Genomic DNA, 22,183 nt, shown 5'->3' on the forward strand with positions numbered 1-22,183 from the left:
GGAACCTACAGGGCCTGATAAGCGCCTCTGGGTGTGATGTTGTGGTGGCCCCTTCCCCGCTCCTCCAGTGCTCCTGGGGCTTCGAGTCCAGCCCTTCCATGCAGCTCTGGTTGAAAGCATCCCCATTGAACTTCCTATATTCACATATTGGGATGCACATTTATTCAATGACAAATGTATAACACAATGTAATGATTTTTTATTTGTTGCATTGCAGGTTGGTAATTCAGCCTGCATCAACATATTGTCGGATGTTTGGTTCAGAAAAATCTGCTGGCTTGGTTTGCAGACATCTATAATTTGATATTTTGGTAGCTCAACAATAGTTTTTTATGGATATTTAACAATGTTTCAGGTTGTTTAAAATTAGTTTTGAGTCGTTCAGTAATCGTTGATACATGTAAATCAAATAGTCAACTATCTTTTTATAGGAACATTATTGAAAGTGCTTTTGAGCTCCTATATTGATTGTTGATTTGAATAACATTCAGCAAGTCGAAAGGAGTGGCACATTAGCAGGGGTTAAAGAGCAAGTAATCTTCATTCCCAGGGAGCAGAGAGGTGCGAGATCAGGTACACCAATGCTGTAAACACCTTTCCCTTTTAAAAGGTCAAAGTTGACACAGTCAGACCATATCAAGCTGCCAGACAATCCTTATGGGTTTGTCTGGAGACACCATAGCTGTTGAAGGCAGAGAGAGGCAAAATGTATCTTCATGCACAATCAAAACTTAGATGTTGCACTAACTCACAACAGCTCCTTTTGGTGCTAAGATTAGCTTATTTAGACACAAGGAGAACACATGCACACCAGATTACTGGTATAATGGTGCACGTTTTACTAACCTGTTAAGTAGCTGCTATTGTCATCACTATTCTTTTTGTTTTTATAGTTACAACTATATTCATTATATATGCAATAGGGCTGGATTTTGATTTTAAGGTTGAGCTGTATTCTGAATGGCTTCAGAAAACATATTGTTTGATTGTGTATTTGAGAAAAATAAAGTCCTGAGTTTTGTGATGTGTTAGAAATGGGGTCTTTGGTTGGCAGTAAGGTTACCCTCTGTCCAAGCAAGGACCCTCTCTCTAGTCAGGGTAAGTCACACATAATCCAAATTATCCTGTGCCCACCCTTTGGTAGCTTGGCACTGAGCAGTAACGCTTAACTTAAGAGGCAATGTGTAAAGTATTTGTGCAATAAATCATGCAACAACACAGTATAACACTACAAACAATACACCACATAGGTTTAGAAAAATATAGAATATTTATCTGGTTAAAATAAGGTCCAAACAATCAAGATTTGCAATAAGTACAAGTTGAAATGCAAATTTCAAGAGTTGTAAAATTGTCTTTAGATAAGAAATAAACAGTTAATGCTTGGTTTGTCAAAGTACCTGGAGTGTGTCAAAAATGACAAGTACAGGGATCGCAGAGGAGGAGGTTGCATGGGAAAAGAGAGGGTGTGCGTCGGATTATCTGGCGCCCACAGACAATTTGTGTTGTTTCTTTTCCCGCAGCACAGGACTTGCTTTGTTTCTTTGATGTGCATTCCGGGTTCCTCACTGTGGTGCGGGGATCTTTATTGCACCCAGGGACGATGCATGGAAAATCCTGGGCGTGCAGGGCAAAGTCACAGGCTTGAATCGTTCTAGTAGTGCGTTTTTTGTGGCACGGCAGGTGTGTCGTCAATTCTCCGTCCGAGAGTCGTGCTGCGTCATTCCGGCTCGGCTGTGCGTTGATCCAGTGGGCTGTGTGGTAAATTTCCAGTCACAATGCAGGCGCTGTGTCAATCTTCACTCAGGAAGTCTTGCTGCGTCTTTCCGGTTCGGCTGTGCGGCAATTTTCTTATTGCGGTGCAGGCTGTGCGTAATTTCCAGCAGGCTGTGCGTCGAATTTTTGGTGCACAAGGATTTCTTTGCTGAAGATGAGGTCTTTTTGGCCCTGAGACTTCAGCAACAGGAGGCAAGCTCTATCCAAGCCCTTGGAGAGCACTTCTCAGCAGAGCCAGAGGCCAGCAAGGCAGCAAGGCAGCAAGGCAACAGCAAGGCAGCAGTCCTTTACAGCAAAGCAATCCAGGTGAGTCCTTTGGGCAGCCAGGCAGCTTCTCTTGGCAGGTTGCAGGTTCTGGTTCAGAGTTTCTTTCCCAGGAGGTTTCTTGTCAAGAAGTGTCTGAGTTGGTTGAGTCAGGGACCCAGTTTATATACCCAAATGTGCCTTTGAAGTGGGGGAGGCTTCAAAGAGTGGCTTAAAAGTGCACAAGGTTCCCTTTCAGTTCATTCCTGTCTGCCAGGGTCTGAGTAGGGGGTTTGGCAGTCCATTGTGTGAGGACAGGCCACTGTCCTTTGACATGTAAGTGTCAGGCCCTCCCCTCTCCCAGCCCAAGAAGACCCATTCAGTATGCAGATGTGCGCAGGTGTGACTGAGCATCCTGTGTTTGGGGATGCCTGAGTGAAATGCACAAGGGAGCTGTCAACTAACCCAGCCAGACATGGATTGTAAGGCACAGAGGGATTTAAGTGTAGAGGAATGCTCACTTTCTAAAAGTGGAATTTCTAGAATAGTAATATTATATCGAACTTCACCAATAAGCAAAATTTTCTATTACCATTCTAGCCATACTAAATATGGTTACTCTTTTCAGATCAGGATCTAACACTCAAACAGTATATGAGGGTAGCCCTAATGCTATTCTATGAAAGGAGCATGCTTCACAGCAATGTAAAACGAATTTAGGAGTTTTACACTTCCCGGACAAATAGAACACACACGTTCACGTCCTGCCTTTTACCTAGATAGCACCCTGCCCTACGGTCTACCTAGGGCCTACCTTAGGGGTGACTTACATGTAGAAAAAGGGGAGTTTAACGCTTGCCAATTACTTTTAAATGCCAAGTCGAAGTGGCAGTGAAACTGCACACACAGGCCTTGCAGTGGCAGGCCTGAGACATGGTTAAGGGCTACTTAGGTGGTGGCACAACCAGTGCTGCAGGACCACTAGTAGTATTTAATTTACAGGCCCTGGGCACATGTAGGGCACTTTGATAGGGACTTACAAGTAAATTAAATATGCCAATTGGGTATGAGCCATTGTCACCATGTTTTAGGGAAAGAGCATATGCACTTTAGCACTGATAAGCAGTGGTAAAGTGTGCAGAGTCCTAAATCCAGCAAAAATGAGGTCAGAAAAATAGAAGGTGGAAAGCAAAAAGTTTGGGGGTGACCCTGCAGAAAGGCCATTTCCAGCATGATAAATATGTTTCTCTGGCCTATATGGTTTGCACGGTCTATGCCTTTATCATATATACTTTGATCTCTACAGATCCAACATGACAATGTGGGATGAGGGCCATAGAGATGCCCTTTTACTCTGGTAGCCATGCATGCACTCTTGTTTAGAAGGGTACAGTGAAGCTTTCTGGTTGGCAGCAGTTTGTTGTTTAGAATGTATAAGTTATATCCAGCTTAAATCACTACCATTGTGTAGGATTTTAGCATAGTTATACAAAGACCAAAATCTCTTTTCCTTTTGTTTTAGCAGAGCATGCTCCTAGCATTCCTGCATCTCATTGGTCTCAGCCAGGTACTGACTGCACAGAACATGTGAAATCATTCAAAATCCATGACAATAAAGGTAAAATTCACAAACGTGTTACTTTTATTAATTGCCGTATGACTCAAAGTCGAAGACTAATGTCCTTGCTAAGAGGTGTCTTAAAACGTTGGTTTTGGAGACTGCGTTCATAGCATTTGGACTCAGGCAGGAGTCTGTTGCTAAGCCCTGGAAACCTTGCGTTAGGATATTTGCACCCTAACAGCAAGGGCAGTCTCATGCCGAACACGGATCATGCTATATTCCTCGGAAATAATTTAGGAAATGCAATGTTAGTGGCCTTTCACTCCTTCAGAGCTCACAGAGATCTCAAGATTTCTACCGGGGATACAATTTGTCAAGTAGTCATGATGTATATATAGGTGTTGCTAACGATCGGACAACCTGTTGCACTGTTCCTCTGAATTGTAAGAGAATGCATCTGTCTGTGTCAGTGTCTTCTGAATGAGCCTTCCAAAAAACACGGAACATTTTCTACCAGAGTTTGAGCTTTCCTTCTCCTGTCTCCTTCACTCCTTGGTCTAGGCCCTTAAAATAAAACTAACCCAAAAGATCACCTCTATGTTGGACACATTTGAAATGCAAGGTTCCCCCATTAATAAGGTGAGCCTCTGTTTGATACACAACTTGTATGCTTTTCATTCATTTAGAAAGAACTTATGTACACTCTCGAATTTCAGACAAGACCAATCTCTTCACAGCTACCCCAATGTGGCCACACAGTGTGCAAAAATGGAAGTGCTCCTCCACAGACTAGTGTCATGGGACAGGTGCTTTCTTTGGTACCACATATTTGCTGTTGTGCCCATTGAGGATGAAAGGCTCAGTGGTGTAATCACTGGACCACCTCCTTGTGTTGTTCACCGTGCTCAACATACTTAGTGATCTTCACCATCAAATCCCTTCCCTCACTACTTAAAAAAATATATATGTTGCAGTACACCAGTTCTATCTCTAATAGCTGTTGTAAAATTTGTAGAATGGTCTGTAGAATTTGACCCATCATCAGCTGGGAACAGACCTGCTTTAAAGGCAGTAGAACAGAGGATCAGCAAATGTTCCCATTGTTTGCCACAGCTGCTCTTGGTGGTTCTGTATAACTTTCCATCTCAGTCTCCTCTCTTTTATTCACTGCATCCTTGCCCCTAGTTGTTTAATCATTGGCTTCTATGATGGAAACAATGTTGCATTTTTTCAGTCAAACAAATTGTGATGATCAGCATGATCTTTTTCACTGACTACAGATTTATATGGGAATCACATTGCTAGCCTCGACCACTTTCTCATAACGGGGCTATTTTCCACCACGACTGGTAGGGTACAAGTTTATTTTCTGATGAATTGCATTTTTTTCATCCTTTGTTGGGAGGCTGTTGTCCTTTTGTTTGCTCTGGACAATATAGGGTTCGAGGTGAACATTGGATAAGTCATTCTGTTTTGTTTTCCCTTATGTTTTCATGTCTCATTAGCAAGGCCCTTCACAATTGGAGGGGATAACTGGGCTTGCATAACCATGCGTGTGATGTTATTGCTCACTGAAGGATTTATTAAGTTAAAGGATATAGAGACTGATTTTGATCTTGATTAACGGGAATATTCTGTCACAAATGTGACATATATCCCGTCCACCGTATTACGATCCCATTATATCCTATGTAGGTCGTAATATGCAAGACAGGATATCCATCATGTTTGTGACAGAGTATTCCATTCACGAGCTCTAAATCAGGCCCATAATCTTTAGGGCAAGCTTTATTGTCTGTCAACTCTTACAGGGCCCCAGTTATGAGCGACCCATTTTTTACTGCTATAAATATTGCATAAACAAATTCCAAAGCCAAGAATTTTGCCCATGAAAAGGGTCATAACATACCAATTTTGGTGCATTTTTCTACAGGTAAATTCCAAGTGGTAGACCTGTTGAAATTTAATGGAAATGCATTTTTCATTGCCCTTGGTATATGCCGGGTGCAGTGAAAAAAACACAAAGTTCAGAATTCCGAAATGTGTGGCAACAGTAGTTACTACACATATCAGTTATTGTTGACCCACTTATAACGAGGGCCTATGGGATATTCCAGGTGTGGCAGTTGTGGTGTCAGTGGAGTCATTAGCATCTACCATAGAAAGCCTTAAGATAATCCTCTCCTTCAGTTTAGGTGGAGAAAAAAGGAACAAAACAATTGATAGTAAATAAAATAAAATACAATAAAAGAGGTTGATATGGTCATAAATGGCAATAGGCAGTGGTAGATTATGAGGGTGATAGATACATCTTGCAGCAAAGCTTACACGAGAGACAGGAATTAGATGAACAAGGGTCATGACTGTAATTGCACAAGAATGAAAACTGAAGGGGACTTAGGTGAAAAAAACACCCTAGTTTGGAAACAGTAGGCTTCTTGTACACCACATGCCGCTCTATATCTCTGCTCACCTGCAATCCCAGTCTTGGCCCATCATGAAACTTCCTAGCTGTCACTTAGACAGCTTGCTGCCCCATTACTACTTCTTTCAGTGTGCTTCAGCTGGCTCTGCACTCTAACCCATTACCTGAACGAAAGATGGAAAGTTACCTCTGGGAAGTCCTAAGTGGTACTGGATGGCAGAAAGGAACAAACTGTGCAGCCAATTACACGTAATAATTGAGTCAACTGTAAGATGCAGATGGGATTACGCCAAAGGGAGTTTGGTGTATACTACAGCTAAATGGGTATTCTTCATCAATTGAAGAATAATGTGGTTTATCTCGCTACTAACTTTGTGATGTATGGAGGTGTTCATGGAGTTTCATTCAAATGCATTGCCCTTGATCATCCTAATACATTCTGAGTCAAAACAATATAAGCCAGTAACTAGGTATAGGTGCAGGACTTTTATCTTTGGAAGAGCTGCATTAAAAAAATTACCTTTCCGCATTTTCGGATCTTTTTCTCTTCCGGTCTTGTAACTTGAATAAAACAGTACTGTTAAGGTGCTTATACAGAAAACGTGCTATTTAATGGTTCAGTTGACATCTTTCCACATTGTTGATAACTGTGCTATACTTATCAGGGACCAACCTTCACTCATGTTACAGACCTTAGGTACTAAACTTGGTCATAATGAATACCATGGGTGTAGAGGCAAGTGCAGTACCTTAGCTTTACCTCTATTTTGGTAGAACCCTTATATAGGCCAGTGTAGATTCCATGCAATCCTACCTTTGGGGGTGACTGATTGTCAACAGCGCCCAGCAAGAGGATTTTTTAGGTTTTTTTTAGACCTAGAACAAGGATGGAACAGGGAATAACAAATAATCATTCTTTTGCTTGCCTGCAGGATATTTACAGAACATTTCTTATTTAGTTGGGACAAAAAGAAAGCGCTCATGCTGTTTTTTACACTGGAAAGAAAGGGAATATGGCATGCTAGAATAAATATCCTCTGTTTCAAATATTTATTTAAGAATGAGACGTAATTGTATGTGATTAATAATGCTGTTTTTATTTTTGATTGCTTCTTCGATATAATTTAACAGACTTCATGGTATGTAACTGGGTATTTGATGATGTTTGTATAGTGCCCCATGGAGTCCGTCAGTCATTTCACAACACTTAGAGGGTGTTGATGTAAAATAATATGAAAAACACCTGTTACAGAAAGGTTGCAGGACGTAAAGAGCAAAAGTAAAATGGAGTAAACCAGAGGGAATGTGCTCGAGGATTTTATAAATGGCGGAAGAGAGATCTTTTTTGAATTTTCCTCAATTGTCAATTTACAGGTGATGCACAAGTCAGACTGAATTTTACTTCAGAACTAAAGTGAAGAAAAAGAATTGCCAGAGCCCAATTCCTGAGGCATATTAAAAGTGTGACAGATACTATAATGGCGCCAATGTACCTTTGTACTTATTGCTCTTGGGTCTGAAGTCTGCTGTATCCTATGAATATAAACGTCTCTGTACCATATAATCTCTTAAGTGTATAATTCTAGAACTTCAACTACAAAACATGCTATCCCTATTCACTATTGATTCGAAAATCAATTAAGCATGAACCATTTTATCTTTAAATAATTTTAACGATTATGTCTTAATGTTAACACTTTTTTTAAAAGCGAAGTAATATGGTAACCACTTAAGAAACTTCATCTAGCATATGTCAATTATCACTTTTAGCACAATTCAATCTATAATATATAACTGCATTAGTGGTAAAACTTCATAATCCGAAAATAATGAACTGTCCCTGACAACTTCTCTTTGACATGATGTAAAGCTCTAGACGCCAAAATGTAAAATGAAAGCTTCAAACCCTCTGACCATGATCAAGTAACCATAATCATTTTAATTTTTAAACCAATCAACAAATAAACTCAGAACAACCACCTAATTTGTATTCAAAGCATCCAGTCTCTAAAGCATTTTCAGCTAATGAAGCTGGTAAAAATGCATCTGCTCAGTTACCTGTGTAGTATCTGCAGGGCAGCTGCTGAGTTGGTAAGTTAATAAAATTAGTATGATTGAGTTGAGGAATATTAATATCTAATAGAGGCACCAAGAGACAATTCAGTTTTTCGTTTTGTTTTTGTTAAGTAAGCTTAGTTACAGAACCAAAAGATGGAAAGTTTTCCATCAAAGATCAATCAACATAGTATATACTAACCTTTTTCCCTGGAGTAGGCAAGGCACAACACAGAACATAGCAGTGATTTACCATCCATTGTAAAAGCATGGCACACAGCTCATAACTGCACTGTGCCGCAGAAGAGCACACACACACATTGGTATACCCCATTGTGCTGAATTTGCAACATTTTTTCACGCAAATTCGGCGCAAAACGAACTCCATATTTATATTTTGATGTTAGACCCGTCTAACATCAAAATATTGGAATTGGCACCATTTTTTAGATGCTTGAACCTACCTTGCATCACTGATATTCAATGTAGGTGTTCTCATCTAAAAATGGTGCTAACCCCATAGCCCCACATTTATCCCCCATGCTAAAATGATGCACGGGTGGGAGGAGGGGCTAAATAATGGTGCAAAGCTTACTTTGCACCATTATTTAACACCAGGGTCAGACCAGGCGTCAAGGGACCTGTGGAACCATTTCCATGGTTAAACACCGTGGAATGGGTCCACAAGTGACCTCCTCAAGCCCCAGGAACACCCCCAAACCCCACCATAGCGACACCAGAAGATGGGGGACCCCATTCCAGGAAAGCAGGGAAAGTATAGGTAAGTAATTAAAAAAAAAATTAAAGGGCCATCGGGGGCCCAATGTGGGCCCCCCTGCATGGCACAGGGTTCAACGACCATGCCCAAGGGACACTGGTCCCCTGTGCTGGCCATTGGGGTGGTGGGCGTGACACCTGTCTTTTCTTAGACAGGAGTCATGTGGTATGGATGGTTTTGCATCAAAAAGTGACGCTAGGCTGGTTAGAGTCATTCTTTTTTACTCTAACCAGCCTAACGTAATTTTTTGGTGCAAAACCCCCTTCTCCCATACCACCAGCCCCACCCGGCTAATGTCATTTTTTTAATACGCTAGCCCAGCCTTTGCACCTGCTTGCGCCATTCCATAATTATAGCGCCCGGCTGGTGCTCAGGAATGGCGCAAGCCTGTGCTAAACTTTTTGGTGCAAAACTGTGCTAGTGCAGTTTTGCACTAAAAAGTATAAATATGCCTCTTACTCTTTAGTGCTGTTTTCCATAAATAAACCTACTTTCTTTCATCTATTTTGCTTCTTTTCTTCTTGAAACACTTCTTTTACAAACCTGATGAGACTGATAATCTGCTCCTGTGAATAACAGTCTGCCAATCCTCAATTCTTTCCAAATAACAGATCTCTTTCTCCTGAGTGCCCAAAGATTCATAAAGTTTGTTTTATCTCTGATAAACTTGCAATACAATGTATTATTCATATTTGGACTTGATAAGAACCTGTGCTTAACAAGTGGGTCTCTGCCAGGTAACATTACCAGTTGCCATATTTGGAGGAGTAGAGCACAGATAGGAGCAAAGAATTCAGCAGTAGCAAAACAAACACAACAAGCAGTGGCAAAGTTATTAATTTTGGTATTTGATGCCAACCTTATTGCTTTGTCAATTGTTTTTTTTTAAATTTTAATTGAAAAATGTATTAATGGGGAAACTGCTGTTCCATCAACAATCCAAAAATCATTGTCTAAAAGCAAAGCTATGTTTTTGGTCTCAGAAAGCACACATTGCCATAGTAGTTCCTACACTAAAGGGAACTACTTTGTGTGTGAATGTGCTCTTTGTCAAAGGACATGATGTCATCACTCACAGTGAAGTTAGCCATTGGCTGAAGTAGGCTGATCAATTGCATCATGCTGTATGCTGTAGTGGGCATAAGAACATGTGATTGAGACAATAATGGACCAATGGAGGAAGTGGGCTAGCTGAAAATGCCTATAAGTTATACATATAATTTTAGTCAAATCGAAGGGTCTTTGGTAACACAAACCTACAAAGAAAAGATAAGAGAAAAGGTGGTGAAATGGCTTGAGTGTTGTGGCTGAATCCGTAATACAATAAAACTATACCAGAGTGTGCAGCTAAGCTAGAGAATGTTGAAAGTTGTAACATTTAAAGCTAAAACGTTGTCCTTATCAGGCACACTGTATGTTTAATAAAGTTATAGTAATTGCTGTATTTTATCATTGCACAGTTATATTAATAATTTGAAAGCAACATTGTGAAGTACATAATTAATTGTACTGCCATGCATAATCCCTTGATATGAAGAGTGATATGTTATGTACAGGTCATAAACGATACTGAAAAAGGAATATAGCGGGCTGACACTTATGCTCCTCTGTTTTCAGGGTCAAGCTGTTGCCCAGCTCTGCTCAACCATCCCCAAGGTAACTGTTTTTGGAACAGCATCTTCGTTCAAACATGAAGCTATTAAAGATTCTTTAACTCACCTCTTTGACCGAAATGCAGACTACGTCCAGGAAGTTAAAAGGTAAGGAATCTATTTAATATGCATTTTCAAAGCCAAAAAAGATTGTCTGTGGTTAAGTAACAAAATAATTTTCTCTGGAATCTTGGAGTGGGCTAATCAGAAGATCTACATGATAAAATTGAGTTGCTGCCAAAGTAATTGACTCCCCATCTATCAAAATGAGTCAATTGTTGTTCTTGCTAGTATAAATTTCACTTCACTTCTTCAACTATACTTCATAGTGCTGAAGTGTAGCTAAGTATACATAAAAAGTGGTGGTAGTAAGCTTTCCTTAATCACAGACCCTGGTAATCACTATGGGTCACATCACAGTATTTTGTTATTTTGCACACCTTGTTACCTCAGTGTGGACCTAGCCATATGCCAGTCAGCTCCCAATGGGAACAGTCCAGCCTGAACTGCCATGCCAGTTCATCCCTGAGCCGGAATACAAGCAACCCATAATGGGTTTCGCCTCAGTATGTGACAGTTCGTGCTGGAATATTCCCATTGGAGCAGGGTCAAGACTGATTTGCATACAACTGTGTCCAAACTAAGGTGGTATGGTGTGCAAAATAACGGTGGACAGGGATACATCCCTGTTAGACCTGTTAGCCTTGGGGTGGTCTTCTCTTAAACGTTTTTCCTTCTTCTCTCCTGTTTTGCTGATTTGTTTGTGTGGGCCTTAGGACCCTGTGCACTTTACAACTGCTAACCTGTGCTAAAGTGCTGGTGCTTTCTCCCTAAAACATGTTAAATTGGCTTACATCTGACCTGCACATTACATTTACTTATAAGTCCCTAGTAAAGGGGTTCACATTGTACCCAGGTCCTGACAATGAAATGCTACTAGTTGGCCTTCAGCACCTATTGTGCTACCGACTTATTCAGCCTGTTAAAACATGTCACAGCCTGCCATTGCAGTCTGTGGTAAGTTTTAAACTGCCAATTCAACCTGACAAAATACTTCTGACAAGCTGAAAACTCCCTACATATGAGTCACCTCTAGGGTAGGTCCTAAACAGCCCATAAAGTGGGGTGCATTGTATTTAAAATGTTGGACATATACTTTTAAATTTGTTTTTCACTATTGTGAGGGCTAACTCTCTCATAAGATAACATTGGGTGATCTTATTGCATTTCATAAGTGATAATGTTTGTTCAGGAATAGGTAGAAATGGCATGCTTGGTCCCTAAGGAATTGTAATTTAAATTCCACTTTTGAGAAAGTTGGCATTTTCTTGTCCTAACCATTTGATACCTGTAGCCTGTTTCACTTGACTATGTGTTGTCGGCAATTGGCCTTTGTGTATATCTCCCAGGCAGTAACACAAAGGGAGAACTAGGTGTTGGCGGGATGTGCCACCCTGACAGGATTGGAGGGGTAGAGCTGTGCACACTCCCACTTTCATTTCAAAGGAGCTGCCTCAGCATACAGATATATAACTTCACATTAGCCTTTTGTGACCCCAACCTAGTGTAGCCTGGGCAGAGAGGTAGGAAATTCCAGGACCCTTTGTGGGGGGAACACTCTTGAAGTTTCCTTCACTTCAAAGCTGGCATAAGCATAGGCCCCTCAGAACCACTCTTCAGTTCACATCTGGACATGCGGAGGACTCTCAGAGGACTACCCTGCTGCCTGGGGCCTGCTGTGTACTTCAGAGGACTGCTTTGCTGTTCCATGAACACTGCTCTGCTGCTTGAGACCTCCTCTTCTGTTTGGAACCTGGAACACCAGAGTGACTCCAAGGGCCTGTTTGCTGGCCTCCTGTTCAGAGTTATAGGGACATAAAACTTTAAAAATGACATTTGAACCAGCCTGAAATAAATCCTGACGCTCTAAGTGATGCCCTACAGTCATGAACCCCTGTTAATGCTGCTAAATGTGCCCAACCAGCCGAAATCCAAAGTGTGGGACTCAAAACTACTTTCTGCCAAAAAGTGTTCTGAGAAAAAAGAGGAGACCGGGACCTACCTACTTGCTGATCACCCTAAGGTGCATTTTCAATCAGCCTACCCTCATAGTAGGTCCCACTATGTTCTCCTACGCCTCAAGAAAATCCTGTTCACTGCTATTGGTGAGAACGTGTCCGGCCTTCTGGAGCCCTCGTCAGCTACAGCCTCCAACTTCGTCTTGCTGGAGATATTCGAGTTTGGCGGTCCACAGGACCACAAAATGAGCTGCAGCACAAGGACCACTGCAAATCTGGTGGTCTGACCCCTGGATTATGATCCTTGCATCAGGACCACCAGGAGATTGCTGTTTTTGCCAGGATAATGGATGCTGACAGGTTGGTGCCAGCCAAAGTCGTGGTCAGCACCACTGTGCTGATCACTGCTTTGCTTTCCACCACCCTTTTCATGTCAGGGTCCCTGACATGAAAAGGCTTGAAGAAAGCAGTGCTTGCAGCCACAAGGGGGTGCCTGCACTGCTTACAACCATATCATACTGTGTGCGACTGCATTGGCCTATTTTCCCTGTAGGAGCCGAGGCAAATGTTGGCACACTCTTTCCACCGGGTGACTGACGAAAACATTGTAATAAGACGTTTCTGCCGGTCAGCCCGGTGAAAACATTGTAATACAACATTGGAGATGCTGCCGGCTTGATGGCCGCCTCACCCCCGCCGTATTGAAACTGAGGTGTTCCAACCGCCCAACTCATAATGAAGCCCTAAGTCTGAATGTAGAAATCTTCACTGTGAGTTCGTCCTGTGGCTTCCCAATGACGATACTTCCTCCTCAGACACCGCCAGCTGCCTTTCCCCACTGAAATTTCCCTTCTCAGACATTTTTCTTTGAAATTTCTTCTTAGTCCAAAGGTATTTGGAGACCGGGCCTAATCCACTCTTTGTATCCAAATTGCTCTCCGTCATGGTCAGCCATACCTTTTGGCTTTGCCCTTGTCGCTCGCTACTAGATGTTCGCAGTTGGCGGTTTGATATTGTAGGTGCTAGATTGGACTAAAGCCTTTTGAAATTTCTTACCTCTGGTTCTACTGATTGGACTTTTGTCCTCTTGGTGTCCAATCATCTATTAAGTTTTACTCTATTTTTCTAAATTGATTTAGGATTTTATCTGTGTTGTGTTGTCACTTTTTTGAGTACTGCTTACATATTTTTGCACATTGCTTTAAGTTTAGGTTGCTTTTCTGCCAAGCTACCAGAGGCTTAAGCACAGGTTAACGTATTGACTTTTTGTTGTTCACCTTGACAAGGATTATGTTGCTTGAGAAGGGCTCACACTCACCTCAAACAACAACCCAAGTTCTCACATTGGTGTTCAGTGGTGAGATTCAGTACTTGGGTTTTGTGCAGTGCCATTCAGTCAGTTGTTTTCAGTAACACTAAAATCCTATTATAAATAATTTGATACCAGTTCATTTTATATCTCCTTGATTGTCCTGTTTTTACTTTTTCCAAATTCACCCCATTCGACCTGACTTTTTATGTCTGTGACCCTAATTGCAAGCATGAAGTTTGAGCTCAACAACCTAGAAAGCTATACTGTAGATGAGCTCAGAAGATACTGCAAGGAGAGGGGACTGCCAGCAAGTAGAAGCTCCAACAAGCAGGAATTTCAGAAGGCCTTCTGGGCTTGGAGGTGTGGCCTGCCAGTTGCAAGCGATAGCAGAGGACCAAGAGAAGGATTAGAAGCTGGACTTGGAAGAGGGGCTGCCTGAAAGGGAAGCCAATTTGGTAGCAGACATAGAGCCCCCTGCTAATGCTAGGAACAATGGGCCTGATTACGATTCCGGCGGGCGGCGGAGGCCGCCCGCCAGAATTCCGCCCTCCATAATACCGCTCCGCGGTCAGAAGACCGCGGAGGGTATTATGAGTTTTTCCCTGGGCTGGCGGGCGGTCTCCAAAAGACCGCCCGCCAGCCCAGGGAAAAACTCCCTTCCCACGAGGATGCCGGCTCGTAATAGAGCCGGCGGAGTGGGAAGGTGCGACGGGTGCTGTTGCACCCGTCGCGTATTTCACTGTCTGCAAGGCAGACAGTGAAATACATTTTGGGGCCCTCTTACGGGGGCCCCTGCAGTGCCCATGCCGTTGGCATGGGCACTGCAGGGGCCCCCAGGGGCCCCGCGACTCCCCCTCCCGCCATCCGGTTCCCAGCGGGAGAACCGTCAGGAACTGGATGGCGGGAGGGGGAGTCGGAATCCCCAAGCCGGCGCAGCAAGCTGCGCCGGCTTGGAGGATTCCTTGGGGGCAGCGGGAAACCGGCGGGAGACCTTTCGGCGGTGCCACCGCGTCCCGCGGCCCTGGCGGAAGTAATCCGCCAGGGTCGTAATGACCACCAATGTGTCCTCCCACAGCCTGTCCCCTGAAGAGTTGGCAGACAGGAGACCTGGGAGGAAATTGAGAATGTAGATGGCCAGACTCAAGATGGAGAAGGCAGCTGCTCAGAGGGCCTTGTAGGAGAAGAGAGTTGATCATGAAAGGAGCCTCAAGAAGCTGGACCTTCATGTCAAGAAAGTAGACTCTAGCAGCAATGATGGCAGAATGCATTTAGTGTCAAATGAAGAAGTGAGAGTCCACATACCACAAGACCTGGTGCTCAGTTGTGTGGTGGGGAATGAAAAAGATTAATTGTTTTCTGCCTATGAAGTAGCTCTTAGAATGCAAAGAATCACAGAGGGAGAATGTGGAAACACATGCTCACAGTGGAGATGGAACTCCCTTTTGACATCAGAGGTGGAAGATCAAATGAAGTATGGTCCTATGAAGGTCATTTTACTCACCAAGTTTGAATTTTGTACTGAATCCTGAGAAGTACTGCATCAGATTCAGGGTAAGGAATGTGCTCAACCAATCATGGGTAGATTTCTTGGATTTCTTTCCAGCAAAGCACTGAGTGATTGGGTGAGGGGTAGAACAGTTAATGATTTTACTTGGCTGTGCAATCTGATTTTTAGAGAGCACATGCAGTGTACCTATTTTACAAAGGTGAACCGATACCTGGTTAATAGTAAGCTCACCAACCCTAGGAAGCTTTCAAAGGAGGAGGACCTCCGAGTCAGCACCGGAGTGTCAAAAAAGGCATGTGGGGAAGATTCCCAGAAGGGTGGTCAGGGTTCCCACCAGAAAATGGGGGGTGGTGGGGGATTGGTGGGGGAGGAGAGATAAAAACCAGAAGTTCTCTTAAAGCCCACAAAATAGTTCTCAGGGAAGGAGACCCAGCCCCAATCTGAACAAATGCAAAATGGCTTCTTTGGTAAGAAAACAGGTAAGTTTATCCTCAAGTGCCAAAAGTGCTGCAAGTTTTGTCACATCACAAGGGATGCCAACTGTCCCAAGACGGCACTGCCACTACTGGTGGGCAGACCCCAGGATTGGCCAGTATAATGCTTGGGGAGGTGATTGACCCTTTTATTGTTAGGGAGACAGCAGAAGAGCAAAAGTTATCCTAGTGTCCTTGGATGACAAAGAGATAGTGTCCAAATCTCACATGCCTTCTAATATTTCTGGGCAGATGGTGAAGGCTCTGAGGGACACAGGAGCCACTATGACTATTGTAAGGTGTAAACTGGTGTCCTCAGAGCAGGTAACCCCTATACATTTTACCAGGTTGTAGTGGCAGACAAGTGAGAGAGTCACTACCCAGTAACTCTGGTTCCCTTTGAGTCGGGTGGTCTCAGGTTCTCTAAAAGTAGGTGCGAGCCCTGTCATGCCTTTACAATGTCTGTTAGGCAATGATCTGGTGCACACTATCTGGAAGGATAGGGGTAGGTTTTCCACTGCCAATGACAGTGAGTCATATAATAGAGCTCTGAATGGGAGATCTGTAAAAGCGCTAACTGTTGAAGTGGTATTCTACTAACTTTTAAAGACCCCATAACAGTGCTTATTGGGACTGATTTGCAGTACATTTTCTGGAAATACTTCAAAAAGGGGTTGAACAGAGAGTGGAAACCTTCTTAAGATATGCTTATGTCCCACCACATATCAATAGCCTGTGACTATTATCAGAAAGGCTCCCACCACAGAGATTTCAGAACACCACTAGAACAGGAGTAAGAGAAGAAGAAAAAACAGCTGGTGTCTGCCTAAGCATTAGACGTGGATTGGGATCTTGAATGGTTAATCTATTCTCCTACTGATAACTATGTGCTGGCCCCGAGTGTCTGAGAGGTTTGGGTGTCCAGGAGGCAGATATCTAGTGTTCTGAAGTTAGGTTGTAGAAGGTTTTTCAACACCTGGGGGTTCTGTGACAAGGTGCTAAGGGTACCTTAAGGCAGTATAACCTCTACATTCAAGATGTATTGGTTCATCCTGCTTAGATCGTTTTCCAAAGAAAACAAAGCTTCACTGGGACTTCACAGAGAAGATATCCAGCCATGGATTCTTACACATCTGCAGCTCCAAGCCTTGCCCCGTTGGAGGATTTTGAGCTCCAGAAAAAAGACAAGGTACAAACATACAGAGTGTGAGCAATATATGTTGGGCAAATGATCCCAGCAGCTAAGTGATCATGGGAGTAACAGATTTCAAATTCAGTCCATTTGGCATCAAAATGGAAAATAACAGCATGATCCTGAATTCACCATATTGAGCTTTGTGGAACCTCCTGCTGGCCACAATGTCCTACCTCACCCCACTAGTGAACTTAGTCTTTCATCTGACAAAGTCCAAAAGTAAAATGGCTGACTCAGTTAAACCACTAGATCATATCTACTCTTCCTTCCCCCACAGCAGGCCTGAAAAGAAAGCTGGAACCAAGACACCCCATCACTGCAAAGCTGTTAACTAGCCAATTAGTTGTGGGTTGTGGATAACGTCTTCTACTAGAGGAAACCGGGAATGCTTGTCAATGATCACCAAAAGGTGATCCCCATTGGCCAGAGGCCCAAAGAAATCAACAGTAATTCTTTCCATCTATGTGTAGGGAGATCCAACATTGGCAGGGGATGCTGGGTCATCTTGGAAGACAGGCAGTTGCATAAATGACACTCCCTTAGTTCCCGCTCCACTTTCTCATCCAAGTGAGGGAACCTCATGTGATCCGTCTATGCCCTCTTGGTGGCCACAAAGCCACAAGGGCCTTCAGGGGTGAGCTCCATAACTTGCTGTTTATGTGCTGTTCAGGCAGTGTCTGTTGTGTACCTGAATCCGCTCCATATGGAAGTACTGGCTCTGTGCCTTAGCTTGGGGCGTTGGACAGGCTCATTGTTTGTACTGCACCTTCTTCACTTTTGATGGTGAGTGCATTTTCCATTTCTTGCACGATCTCATCTATGCTTTCATCCATTTGGCAATTTCGGCAACTTTCGGTTTCCGCCCCAACTTGTAACTTTGATAACGGTGGGTCAAGTCTTCGAGCCGCCTCGTAAAATTCAGAATGTAATGGATGTTCCTTGCTACTTTGCACGGATCGTCCTCTCTGCCAGGTCTCAACCAGTGTGCCTGGTGCTTCAATCATGACTGTTGGTCTCACTGGTGAGCATGTATTTATTTCTGACACCTGGTTGTCACTGCATTGTAGCATTTTATCTTGTTTTCGCTACCTGTTTTGTACCTCCTTGTCACTGCTTTTAGCATTTTCTTTGTATGAGTGATGGCTCGGTGTTGTTGCACAGTACCTTCTTTTTTCCTCAGCCTTGCTGGCCAGTCTTGGCGGGCTTCTCCACGGGCGCCTCATTGATGGGCCTTCAACTGCTCCACAAGGCCTCATACAGGCTACAGTGGTGCTTGCAGTCCACATCCACCAATTGCAGGCATCTTCGTTTCAGCTTGGGCGCATGCGGCACACACGAGCTGTTTGCTATTTCTTTCAAACTCGGAGACAGAGCACTTTTGTTTCTTTGGGGCACGTATCCCATCCTTGTCGTCAGTTGCTGTGTTCTCCCCAGCCTGGTAGCATGCACAAGAACACAGCACACATGGAGCTCTTAGTTAACATCTTTACTTGTCAGTGACAAACATTCAACCCAACTCTCAATATACCAATAACCGTTAAAGATCACACCCTAACACCTCCCAGATCAATTACATAATGTCCTTCTTAAGTCTGCCCCTAGTCATGGGATCCTGACACTTACAGTTCTAAAACACTACAGACACATTTATTCCACACCGTTCCAGTGGTACTGAGGGATTCTGTTGTGATTTGACTTGTAGACCAGTACAGAGTGCAACCAATTTTCCATCTCACTTTTGATCTGATTTTAGCAAGAGAAATGTCGGAGAGAAGAAAACATCAAGGGGAGTGGTATTTCTGTATGCCTTTTAATTCCTCATTAGTCCAGAACCACTAGGAATCACAAAGCTCACTTATTGAGGGTTTCACTCCTAATATAACTTACTCCATTATTTTGAAACAGAAACCATCTTTATGTAATCCAGTTTCCCAGGATTAGATAGCTGGAGCTCTTTGAATGAAAATGTATATTTGAGATCTGTCTACAGTGTTCCTGTGCTACTGCAATATATAACACAGCCAAAAACCAATGTATAGGCATCATGAATTGAACATTTTCATTTAGCGGTTTTCCATTAGCTGATTTTGTTGTATAAATTTGAAAAACCGACTGTACAATGACACACAGAAATCATGGAATCACTTCTAGGTAAAATGTAAACCAGAAAAGGTTTAAAGGTGATGTCAAAGTTCAATTATTTTGTAAATTCTTAAAGGTATTTTTTTAAAGTGTACTACCACTCATAATATAGATATAGAAGATGTGCATACTAGATATCGAAGTCAGATGATAGATGGATCTAAATATCGCAAGCGAAATGTAGAAAAAAAATATCAACCTGTAAGAAAGCGTAGATTTTCTGGAGCTCACTCAAAATATATGTACCTTTGCATGTATGGAGTTACGATTAGTGAATTTATTCTTCCCTATGTACCTATGCACTAGATATATATTCAAGGGACATATATATGGAGTTAGGAATAGTGAATCTATACTTTCCTAAATGTACTTACCTTTCAATATTTTGTCCTGTGATATTCTGTCCTCAATAATGGCACACTACAATCTTGTTCCTGTTGATATTCAGTAGTACAATCGATTTATCATGGTTGAAGAAAATGATGAAGAAGAATTTAATGTGTTGAAAGCCAAATTTAAGGTGCATCCTAAATGTGGCAGGTTAGATTTTGCTTTTAGATAGGCCTAAAAAAACATACTGATACATCATTATTACGCCCATAGTACCATATTCAGGTCCGGCTTTATCGTTGACGGCACCCTGTGCAACAGTCTTTTTTGGAGCCCTCCCACCCCATGACTACCTCTTTGGATTCACTCCCTTCCACCCAGCAAATATGCCCCTCATCTCTCCATAGCCCTCCTTCCACATACAAGAATTTGTTTTAGAGCACTTCTACAGGCTGGCTTTACTAATCCACTCAGCTATCCACATAAAATATAGTTCTGTTCTTTGCAGTAGGCACTTTAACCCTCTGTTCGTCGTAATGGTGAGTCAAAACTTCGATCTCTCTCTCTAGCAGGAACATTAATCACAAGAGGTATCTTGGCATTTTAATTTAAAAGGTGATAAATACAAACAGAGACATTTTAAGGCTTGGGCAAGCCAGGCTCTGGCTCAGGGCCCCAGCCTTTCAGAGGGCCCCTGAAAGAGCCAGTTCTGTTCTGCTGAGAGTCTTGCCCTGATGACCTTGAATAATTCTTAAATAGATTGTTTTAAATACCGTTCTCCTTAAATTTATTCTTAATTTGGGTGATGTGTGACAGACTTTTACAGACATTCTGTAGAGAAATGTTGGGTTTATATTTAGTGCAACATCTATAAAAAAGCTTCTTTTAGATCAAAACAGGAACTCACCTATGAGAAATGGGAGGGCATCACAGAGATTATTTGCAGTAATGTCAGTGAGCTGCTACTGTGGTACAGCATTGAAAACACGGCACTAATTCTGAAATATTATATGTAAATACATTTAGAATTTGGGTCAGTGTGCCTGTGCACTGCCATTGACTTGGCCAAAGAGGACATGAAAGACCTGACATTGGAACATCAATTCAAAGCTGTTCCGAACAGGGGCCCTCAAAATACTTTTGGCCCATGGCACCCAAAATCCTTAAGAAGTCCCTGAATACAAATATTTAAGACGTTAACAAAGCTAGGTCTGTCCACATTTAGTAAATTGTACTTTACTAACTTTGTGTTTTTTTTTTTAAATTGTCAACTTCCCAATCTTCAAGAACTGAAGTTATTTTTTTTAATAGCGACTTAAAAATCCCACAATATATGATTTTTTAGGAGAAAAATTCTACAAAAGTTAGTATTTTGGGTAGGGTTCAATGCAGGCTCTGAAATGCTCATCGGTTCTCAGAGTTCCAACTAGGCTTCCTTCTTTGGTCTGTGAGATGTGCCTCTTCTCTGCAAGTTGTAATTGTGATTTATAAAGCATAGCCAAATGCTCAAAAAGAGCTAGGTCCTAGAACCTCAGCCAATGGAAACCAGAAATGTAAGTTGAAGGAGAACAAAGGGAGAACAGCAAGGAAATTGGTCAATATTGATTTATATAAAAGAGCCAGGTTTTGAGGTTTTTAAGAAAAAGCATGCAGTTTGATGTGGATTGAGGTTTCAGAAAGAGTTTGTTCCACAGTTTGCCTGCTGCAGTTGTTGCAGAACAGCCTCCTCTCCAAGTTCACTGAGTTTGTAGAAAGAATTAGAATATTGCAGGGATCCCACTGGTGAATAAAACAGCTCTGTGGAAAATAATGGGTCATCAGTGGCATAACAAAGGCTCCCACAGCCCCAGTGGTGCGGGGTAGCCCCGAGCTCCAGGGGACCCCCTCAGCACAATAAGTACACTCTGTGCAGGCCCCTGACTGGCTCCAGAAGTGAAGGGCCCCCTAGAGGTACTTTGCAGAAGAGGCCCTTTTAAGTTTCATTAAGTCACTGTGGGTCATGCGAAATCAAGGGAGCAGAAGGTGGTGCTGCACTGGATTATCTGTAGATTTTAGGGCTGCAGCTCTAATTGGCATAGAAGGAATTAGTAAAGGCGGAGCGGCCTCTGAATATAGAGACTACCTTATTTGAAATAATGCCACTGTGGTGAATGGTTTCTGCAGTAGTGCTGGTGGTTCTGGTGTTTAAAATGCCTTCTGCACTGATGGCCAGCAACATCATCTGGTCTTGGGACTTTACAGAAATTCCTGAGTCCTGTTGTTCACTGGAGCTCCATAATGAGACAGGAACTGAGAGTGGAGTGGCAGCAGGAATAGGGCTCAGGGGGATGGGTGGGCTGCCCTTGTAAATCTTCTTTGTGCCATGATTACAGACACATCTGCCAGTTCTTGACTGCAAAGCATTTCAGGTGTGTATGGAACTCTTCTTAGTGCTTGCTGAATCTTCTAAGTCATGCTGATGCCTCCAAAGGAATACAAATGTAAACCCTCAAGAGACAAGACCCAACTTTTTTTGTTCCTCAGGCTAAGGGTAAGGCCAGACAGAGAGAGTAAATCCAAGGCTCACACCTAGCTAGTCTTATCGTTCGTGAAAGTCCCTGTATGAAATTCTACGAGACCTACATATCTCATTCAAAACCATCTGTGGCAAAGCGGCATCAATAGAACAGATGGTTGTACAGATACAAACCGGACTGGGAAAAGTGGAAAGTAAGGT

At 42.7% G+C, this 22,183-nt stretch overlaps 1 protein-coding gene across 2 annotated transcripts in view; it reads left to right on the top strand.

Moving 5' to 3' along the window:
- VAT1L (vesicle amine transport 1 like) overlaps positions 1-22,183 on the top strand; it is a 1,079,371-nt gene that overhangs the window by 545,184 nt on the left and 512,004 nt on the right. For both annotated transcript variants that reach the window (XM_069216812.1, XM_069216811.1), the window contains exon 4: positions 10,456-10,598. In XM_069216812.1, the coding sequence (XP_069072913.1) occupies positions 10,456-10,598 (143 nt within the window). The remainder of the gene's footprint in view (positions 1-10,455; positions 10,599-22,183) is intronic.

This window comes from Pleurodeles waltl, chromosome 12 (assembly GCF_031143425.1).
Source record: "Pleurodeles waltl isolate 20211129_DDA chromosome 12, aPleWal1.hap1.20221129, whole genome shotgun sequence".
NCBI lineage: Eukaryota > Metazoa > Chordata > Amphibia > Caudata > Salamandridae > Pleurodeles > Pleurodeles waltl.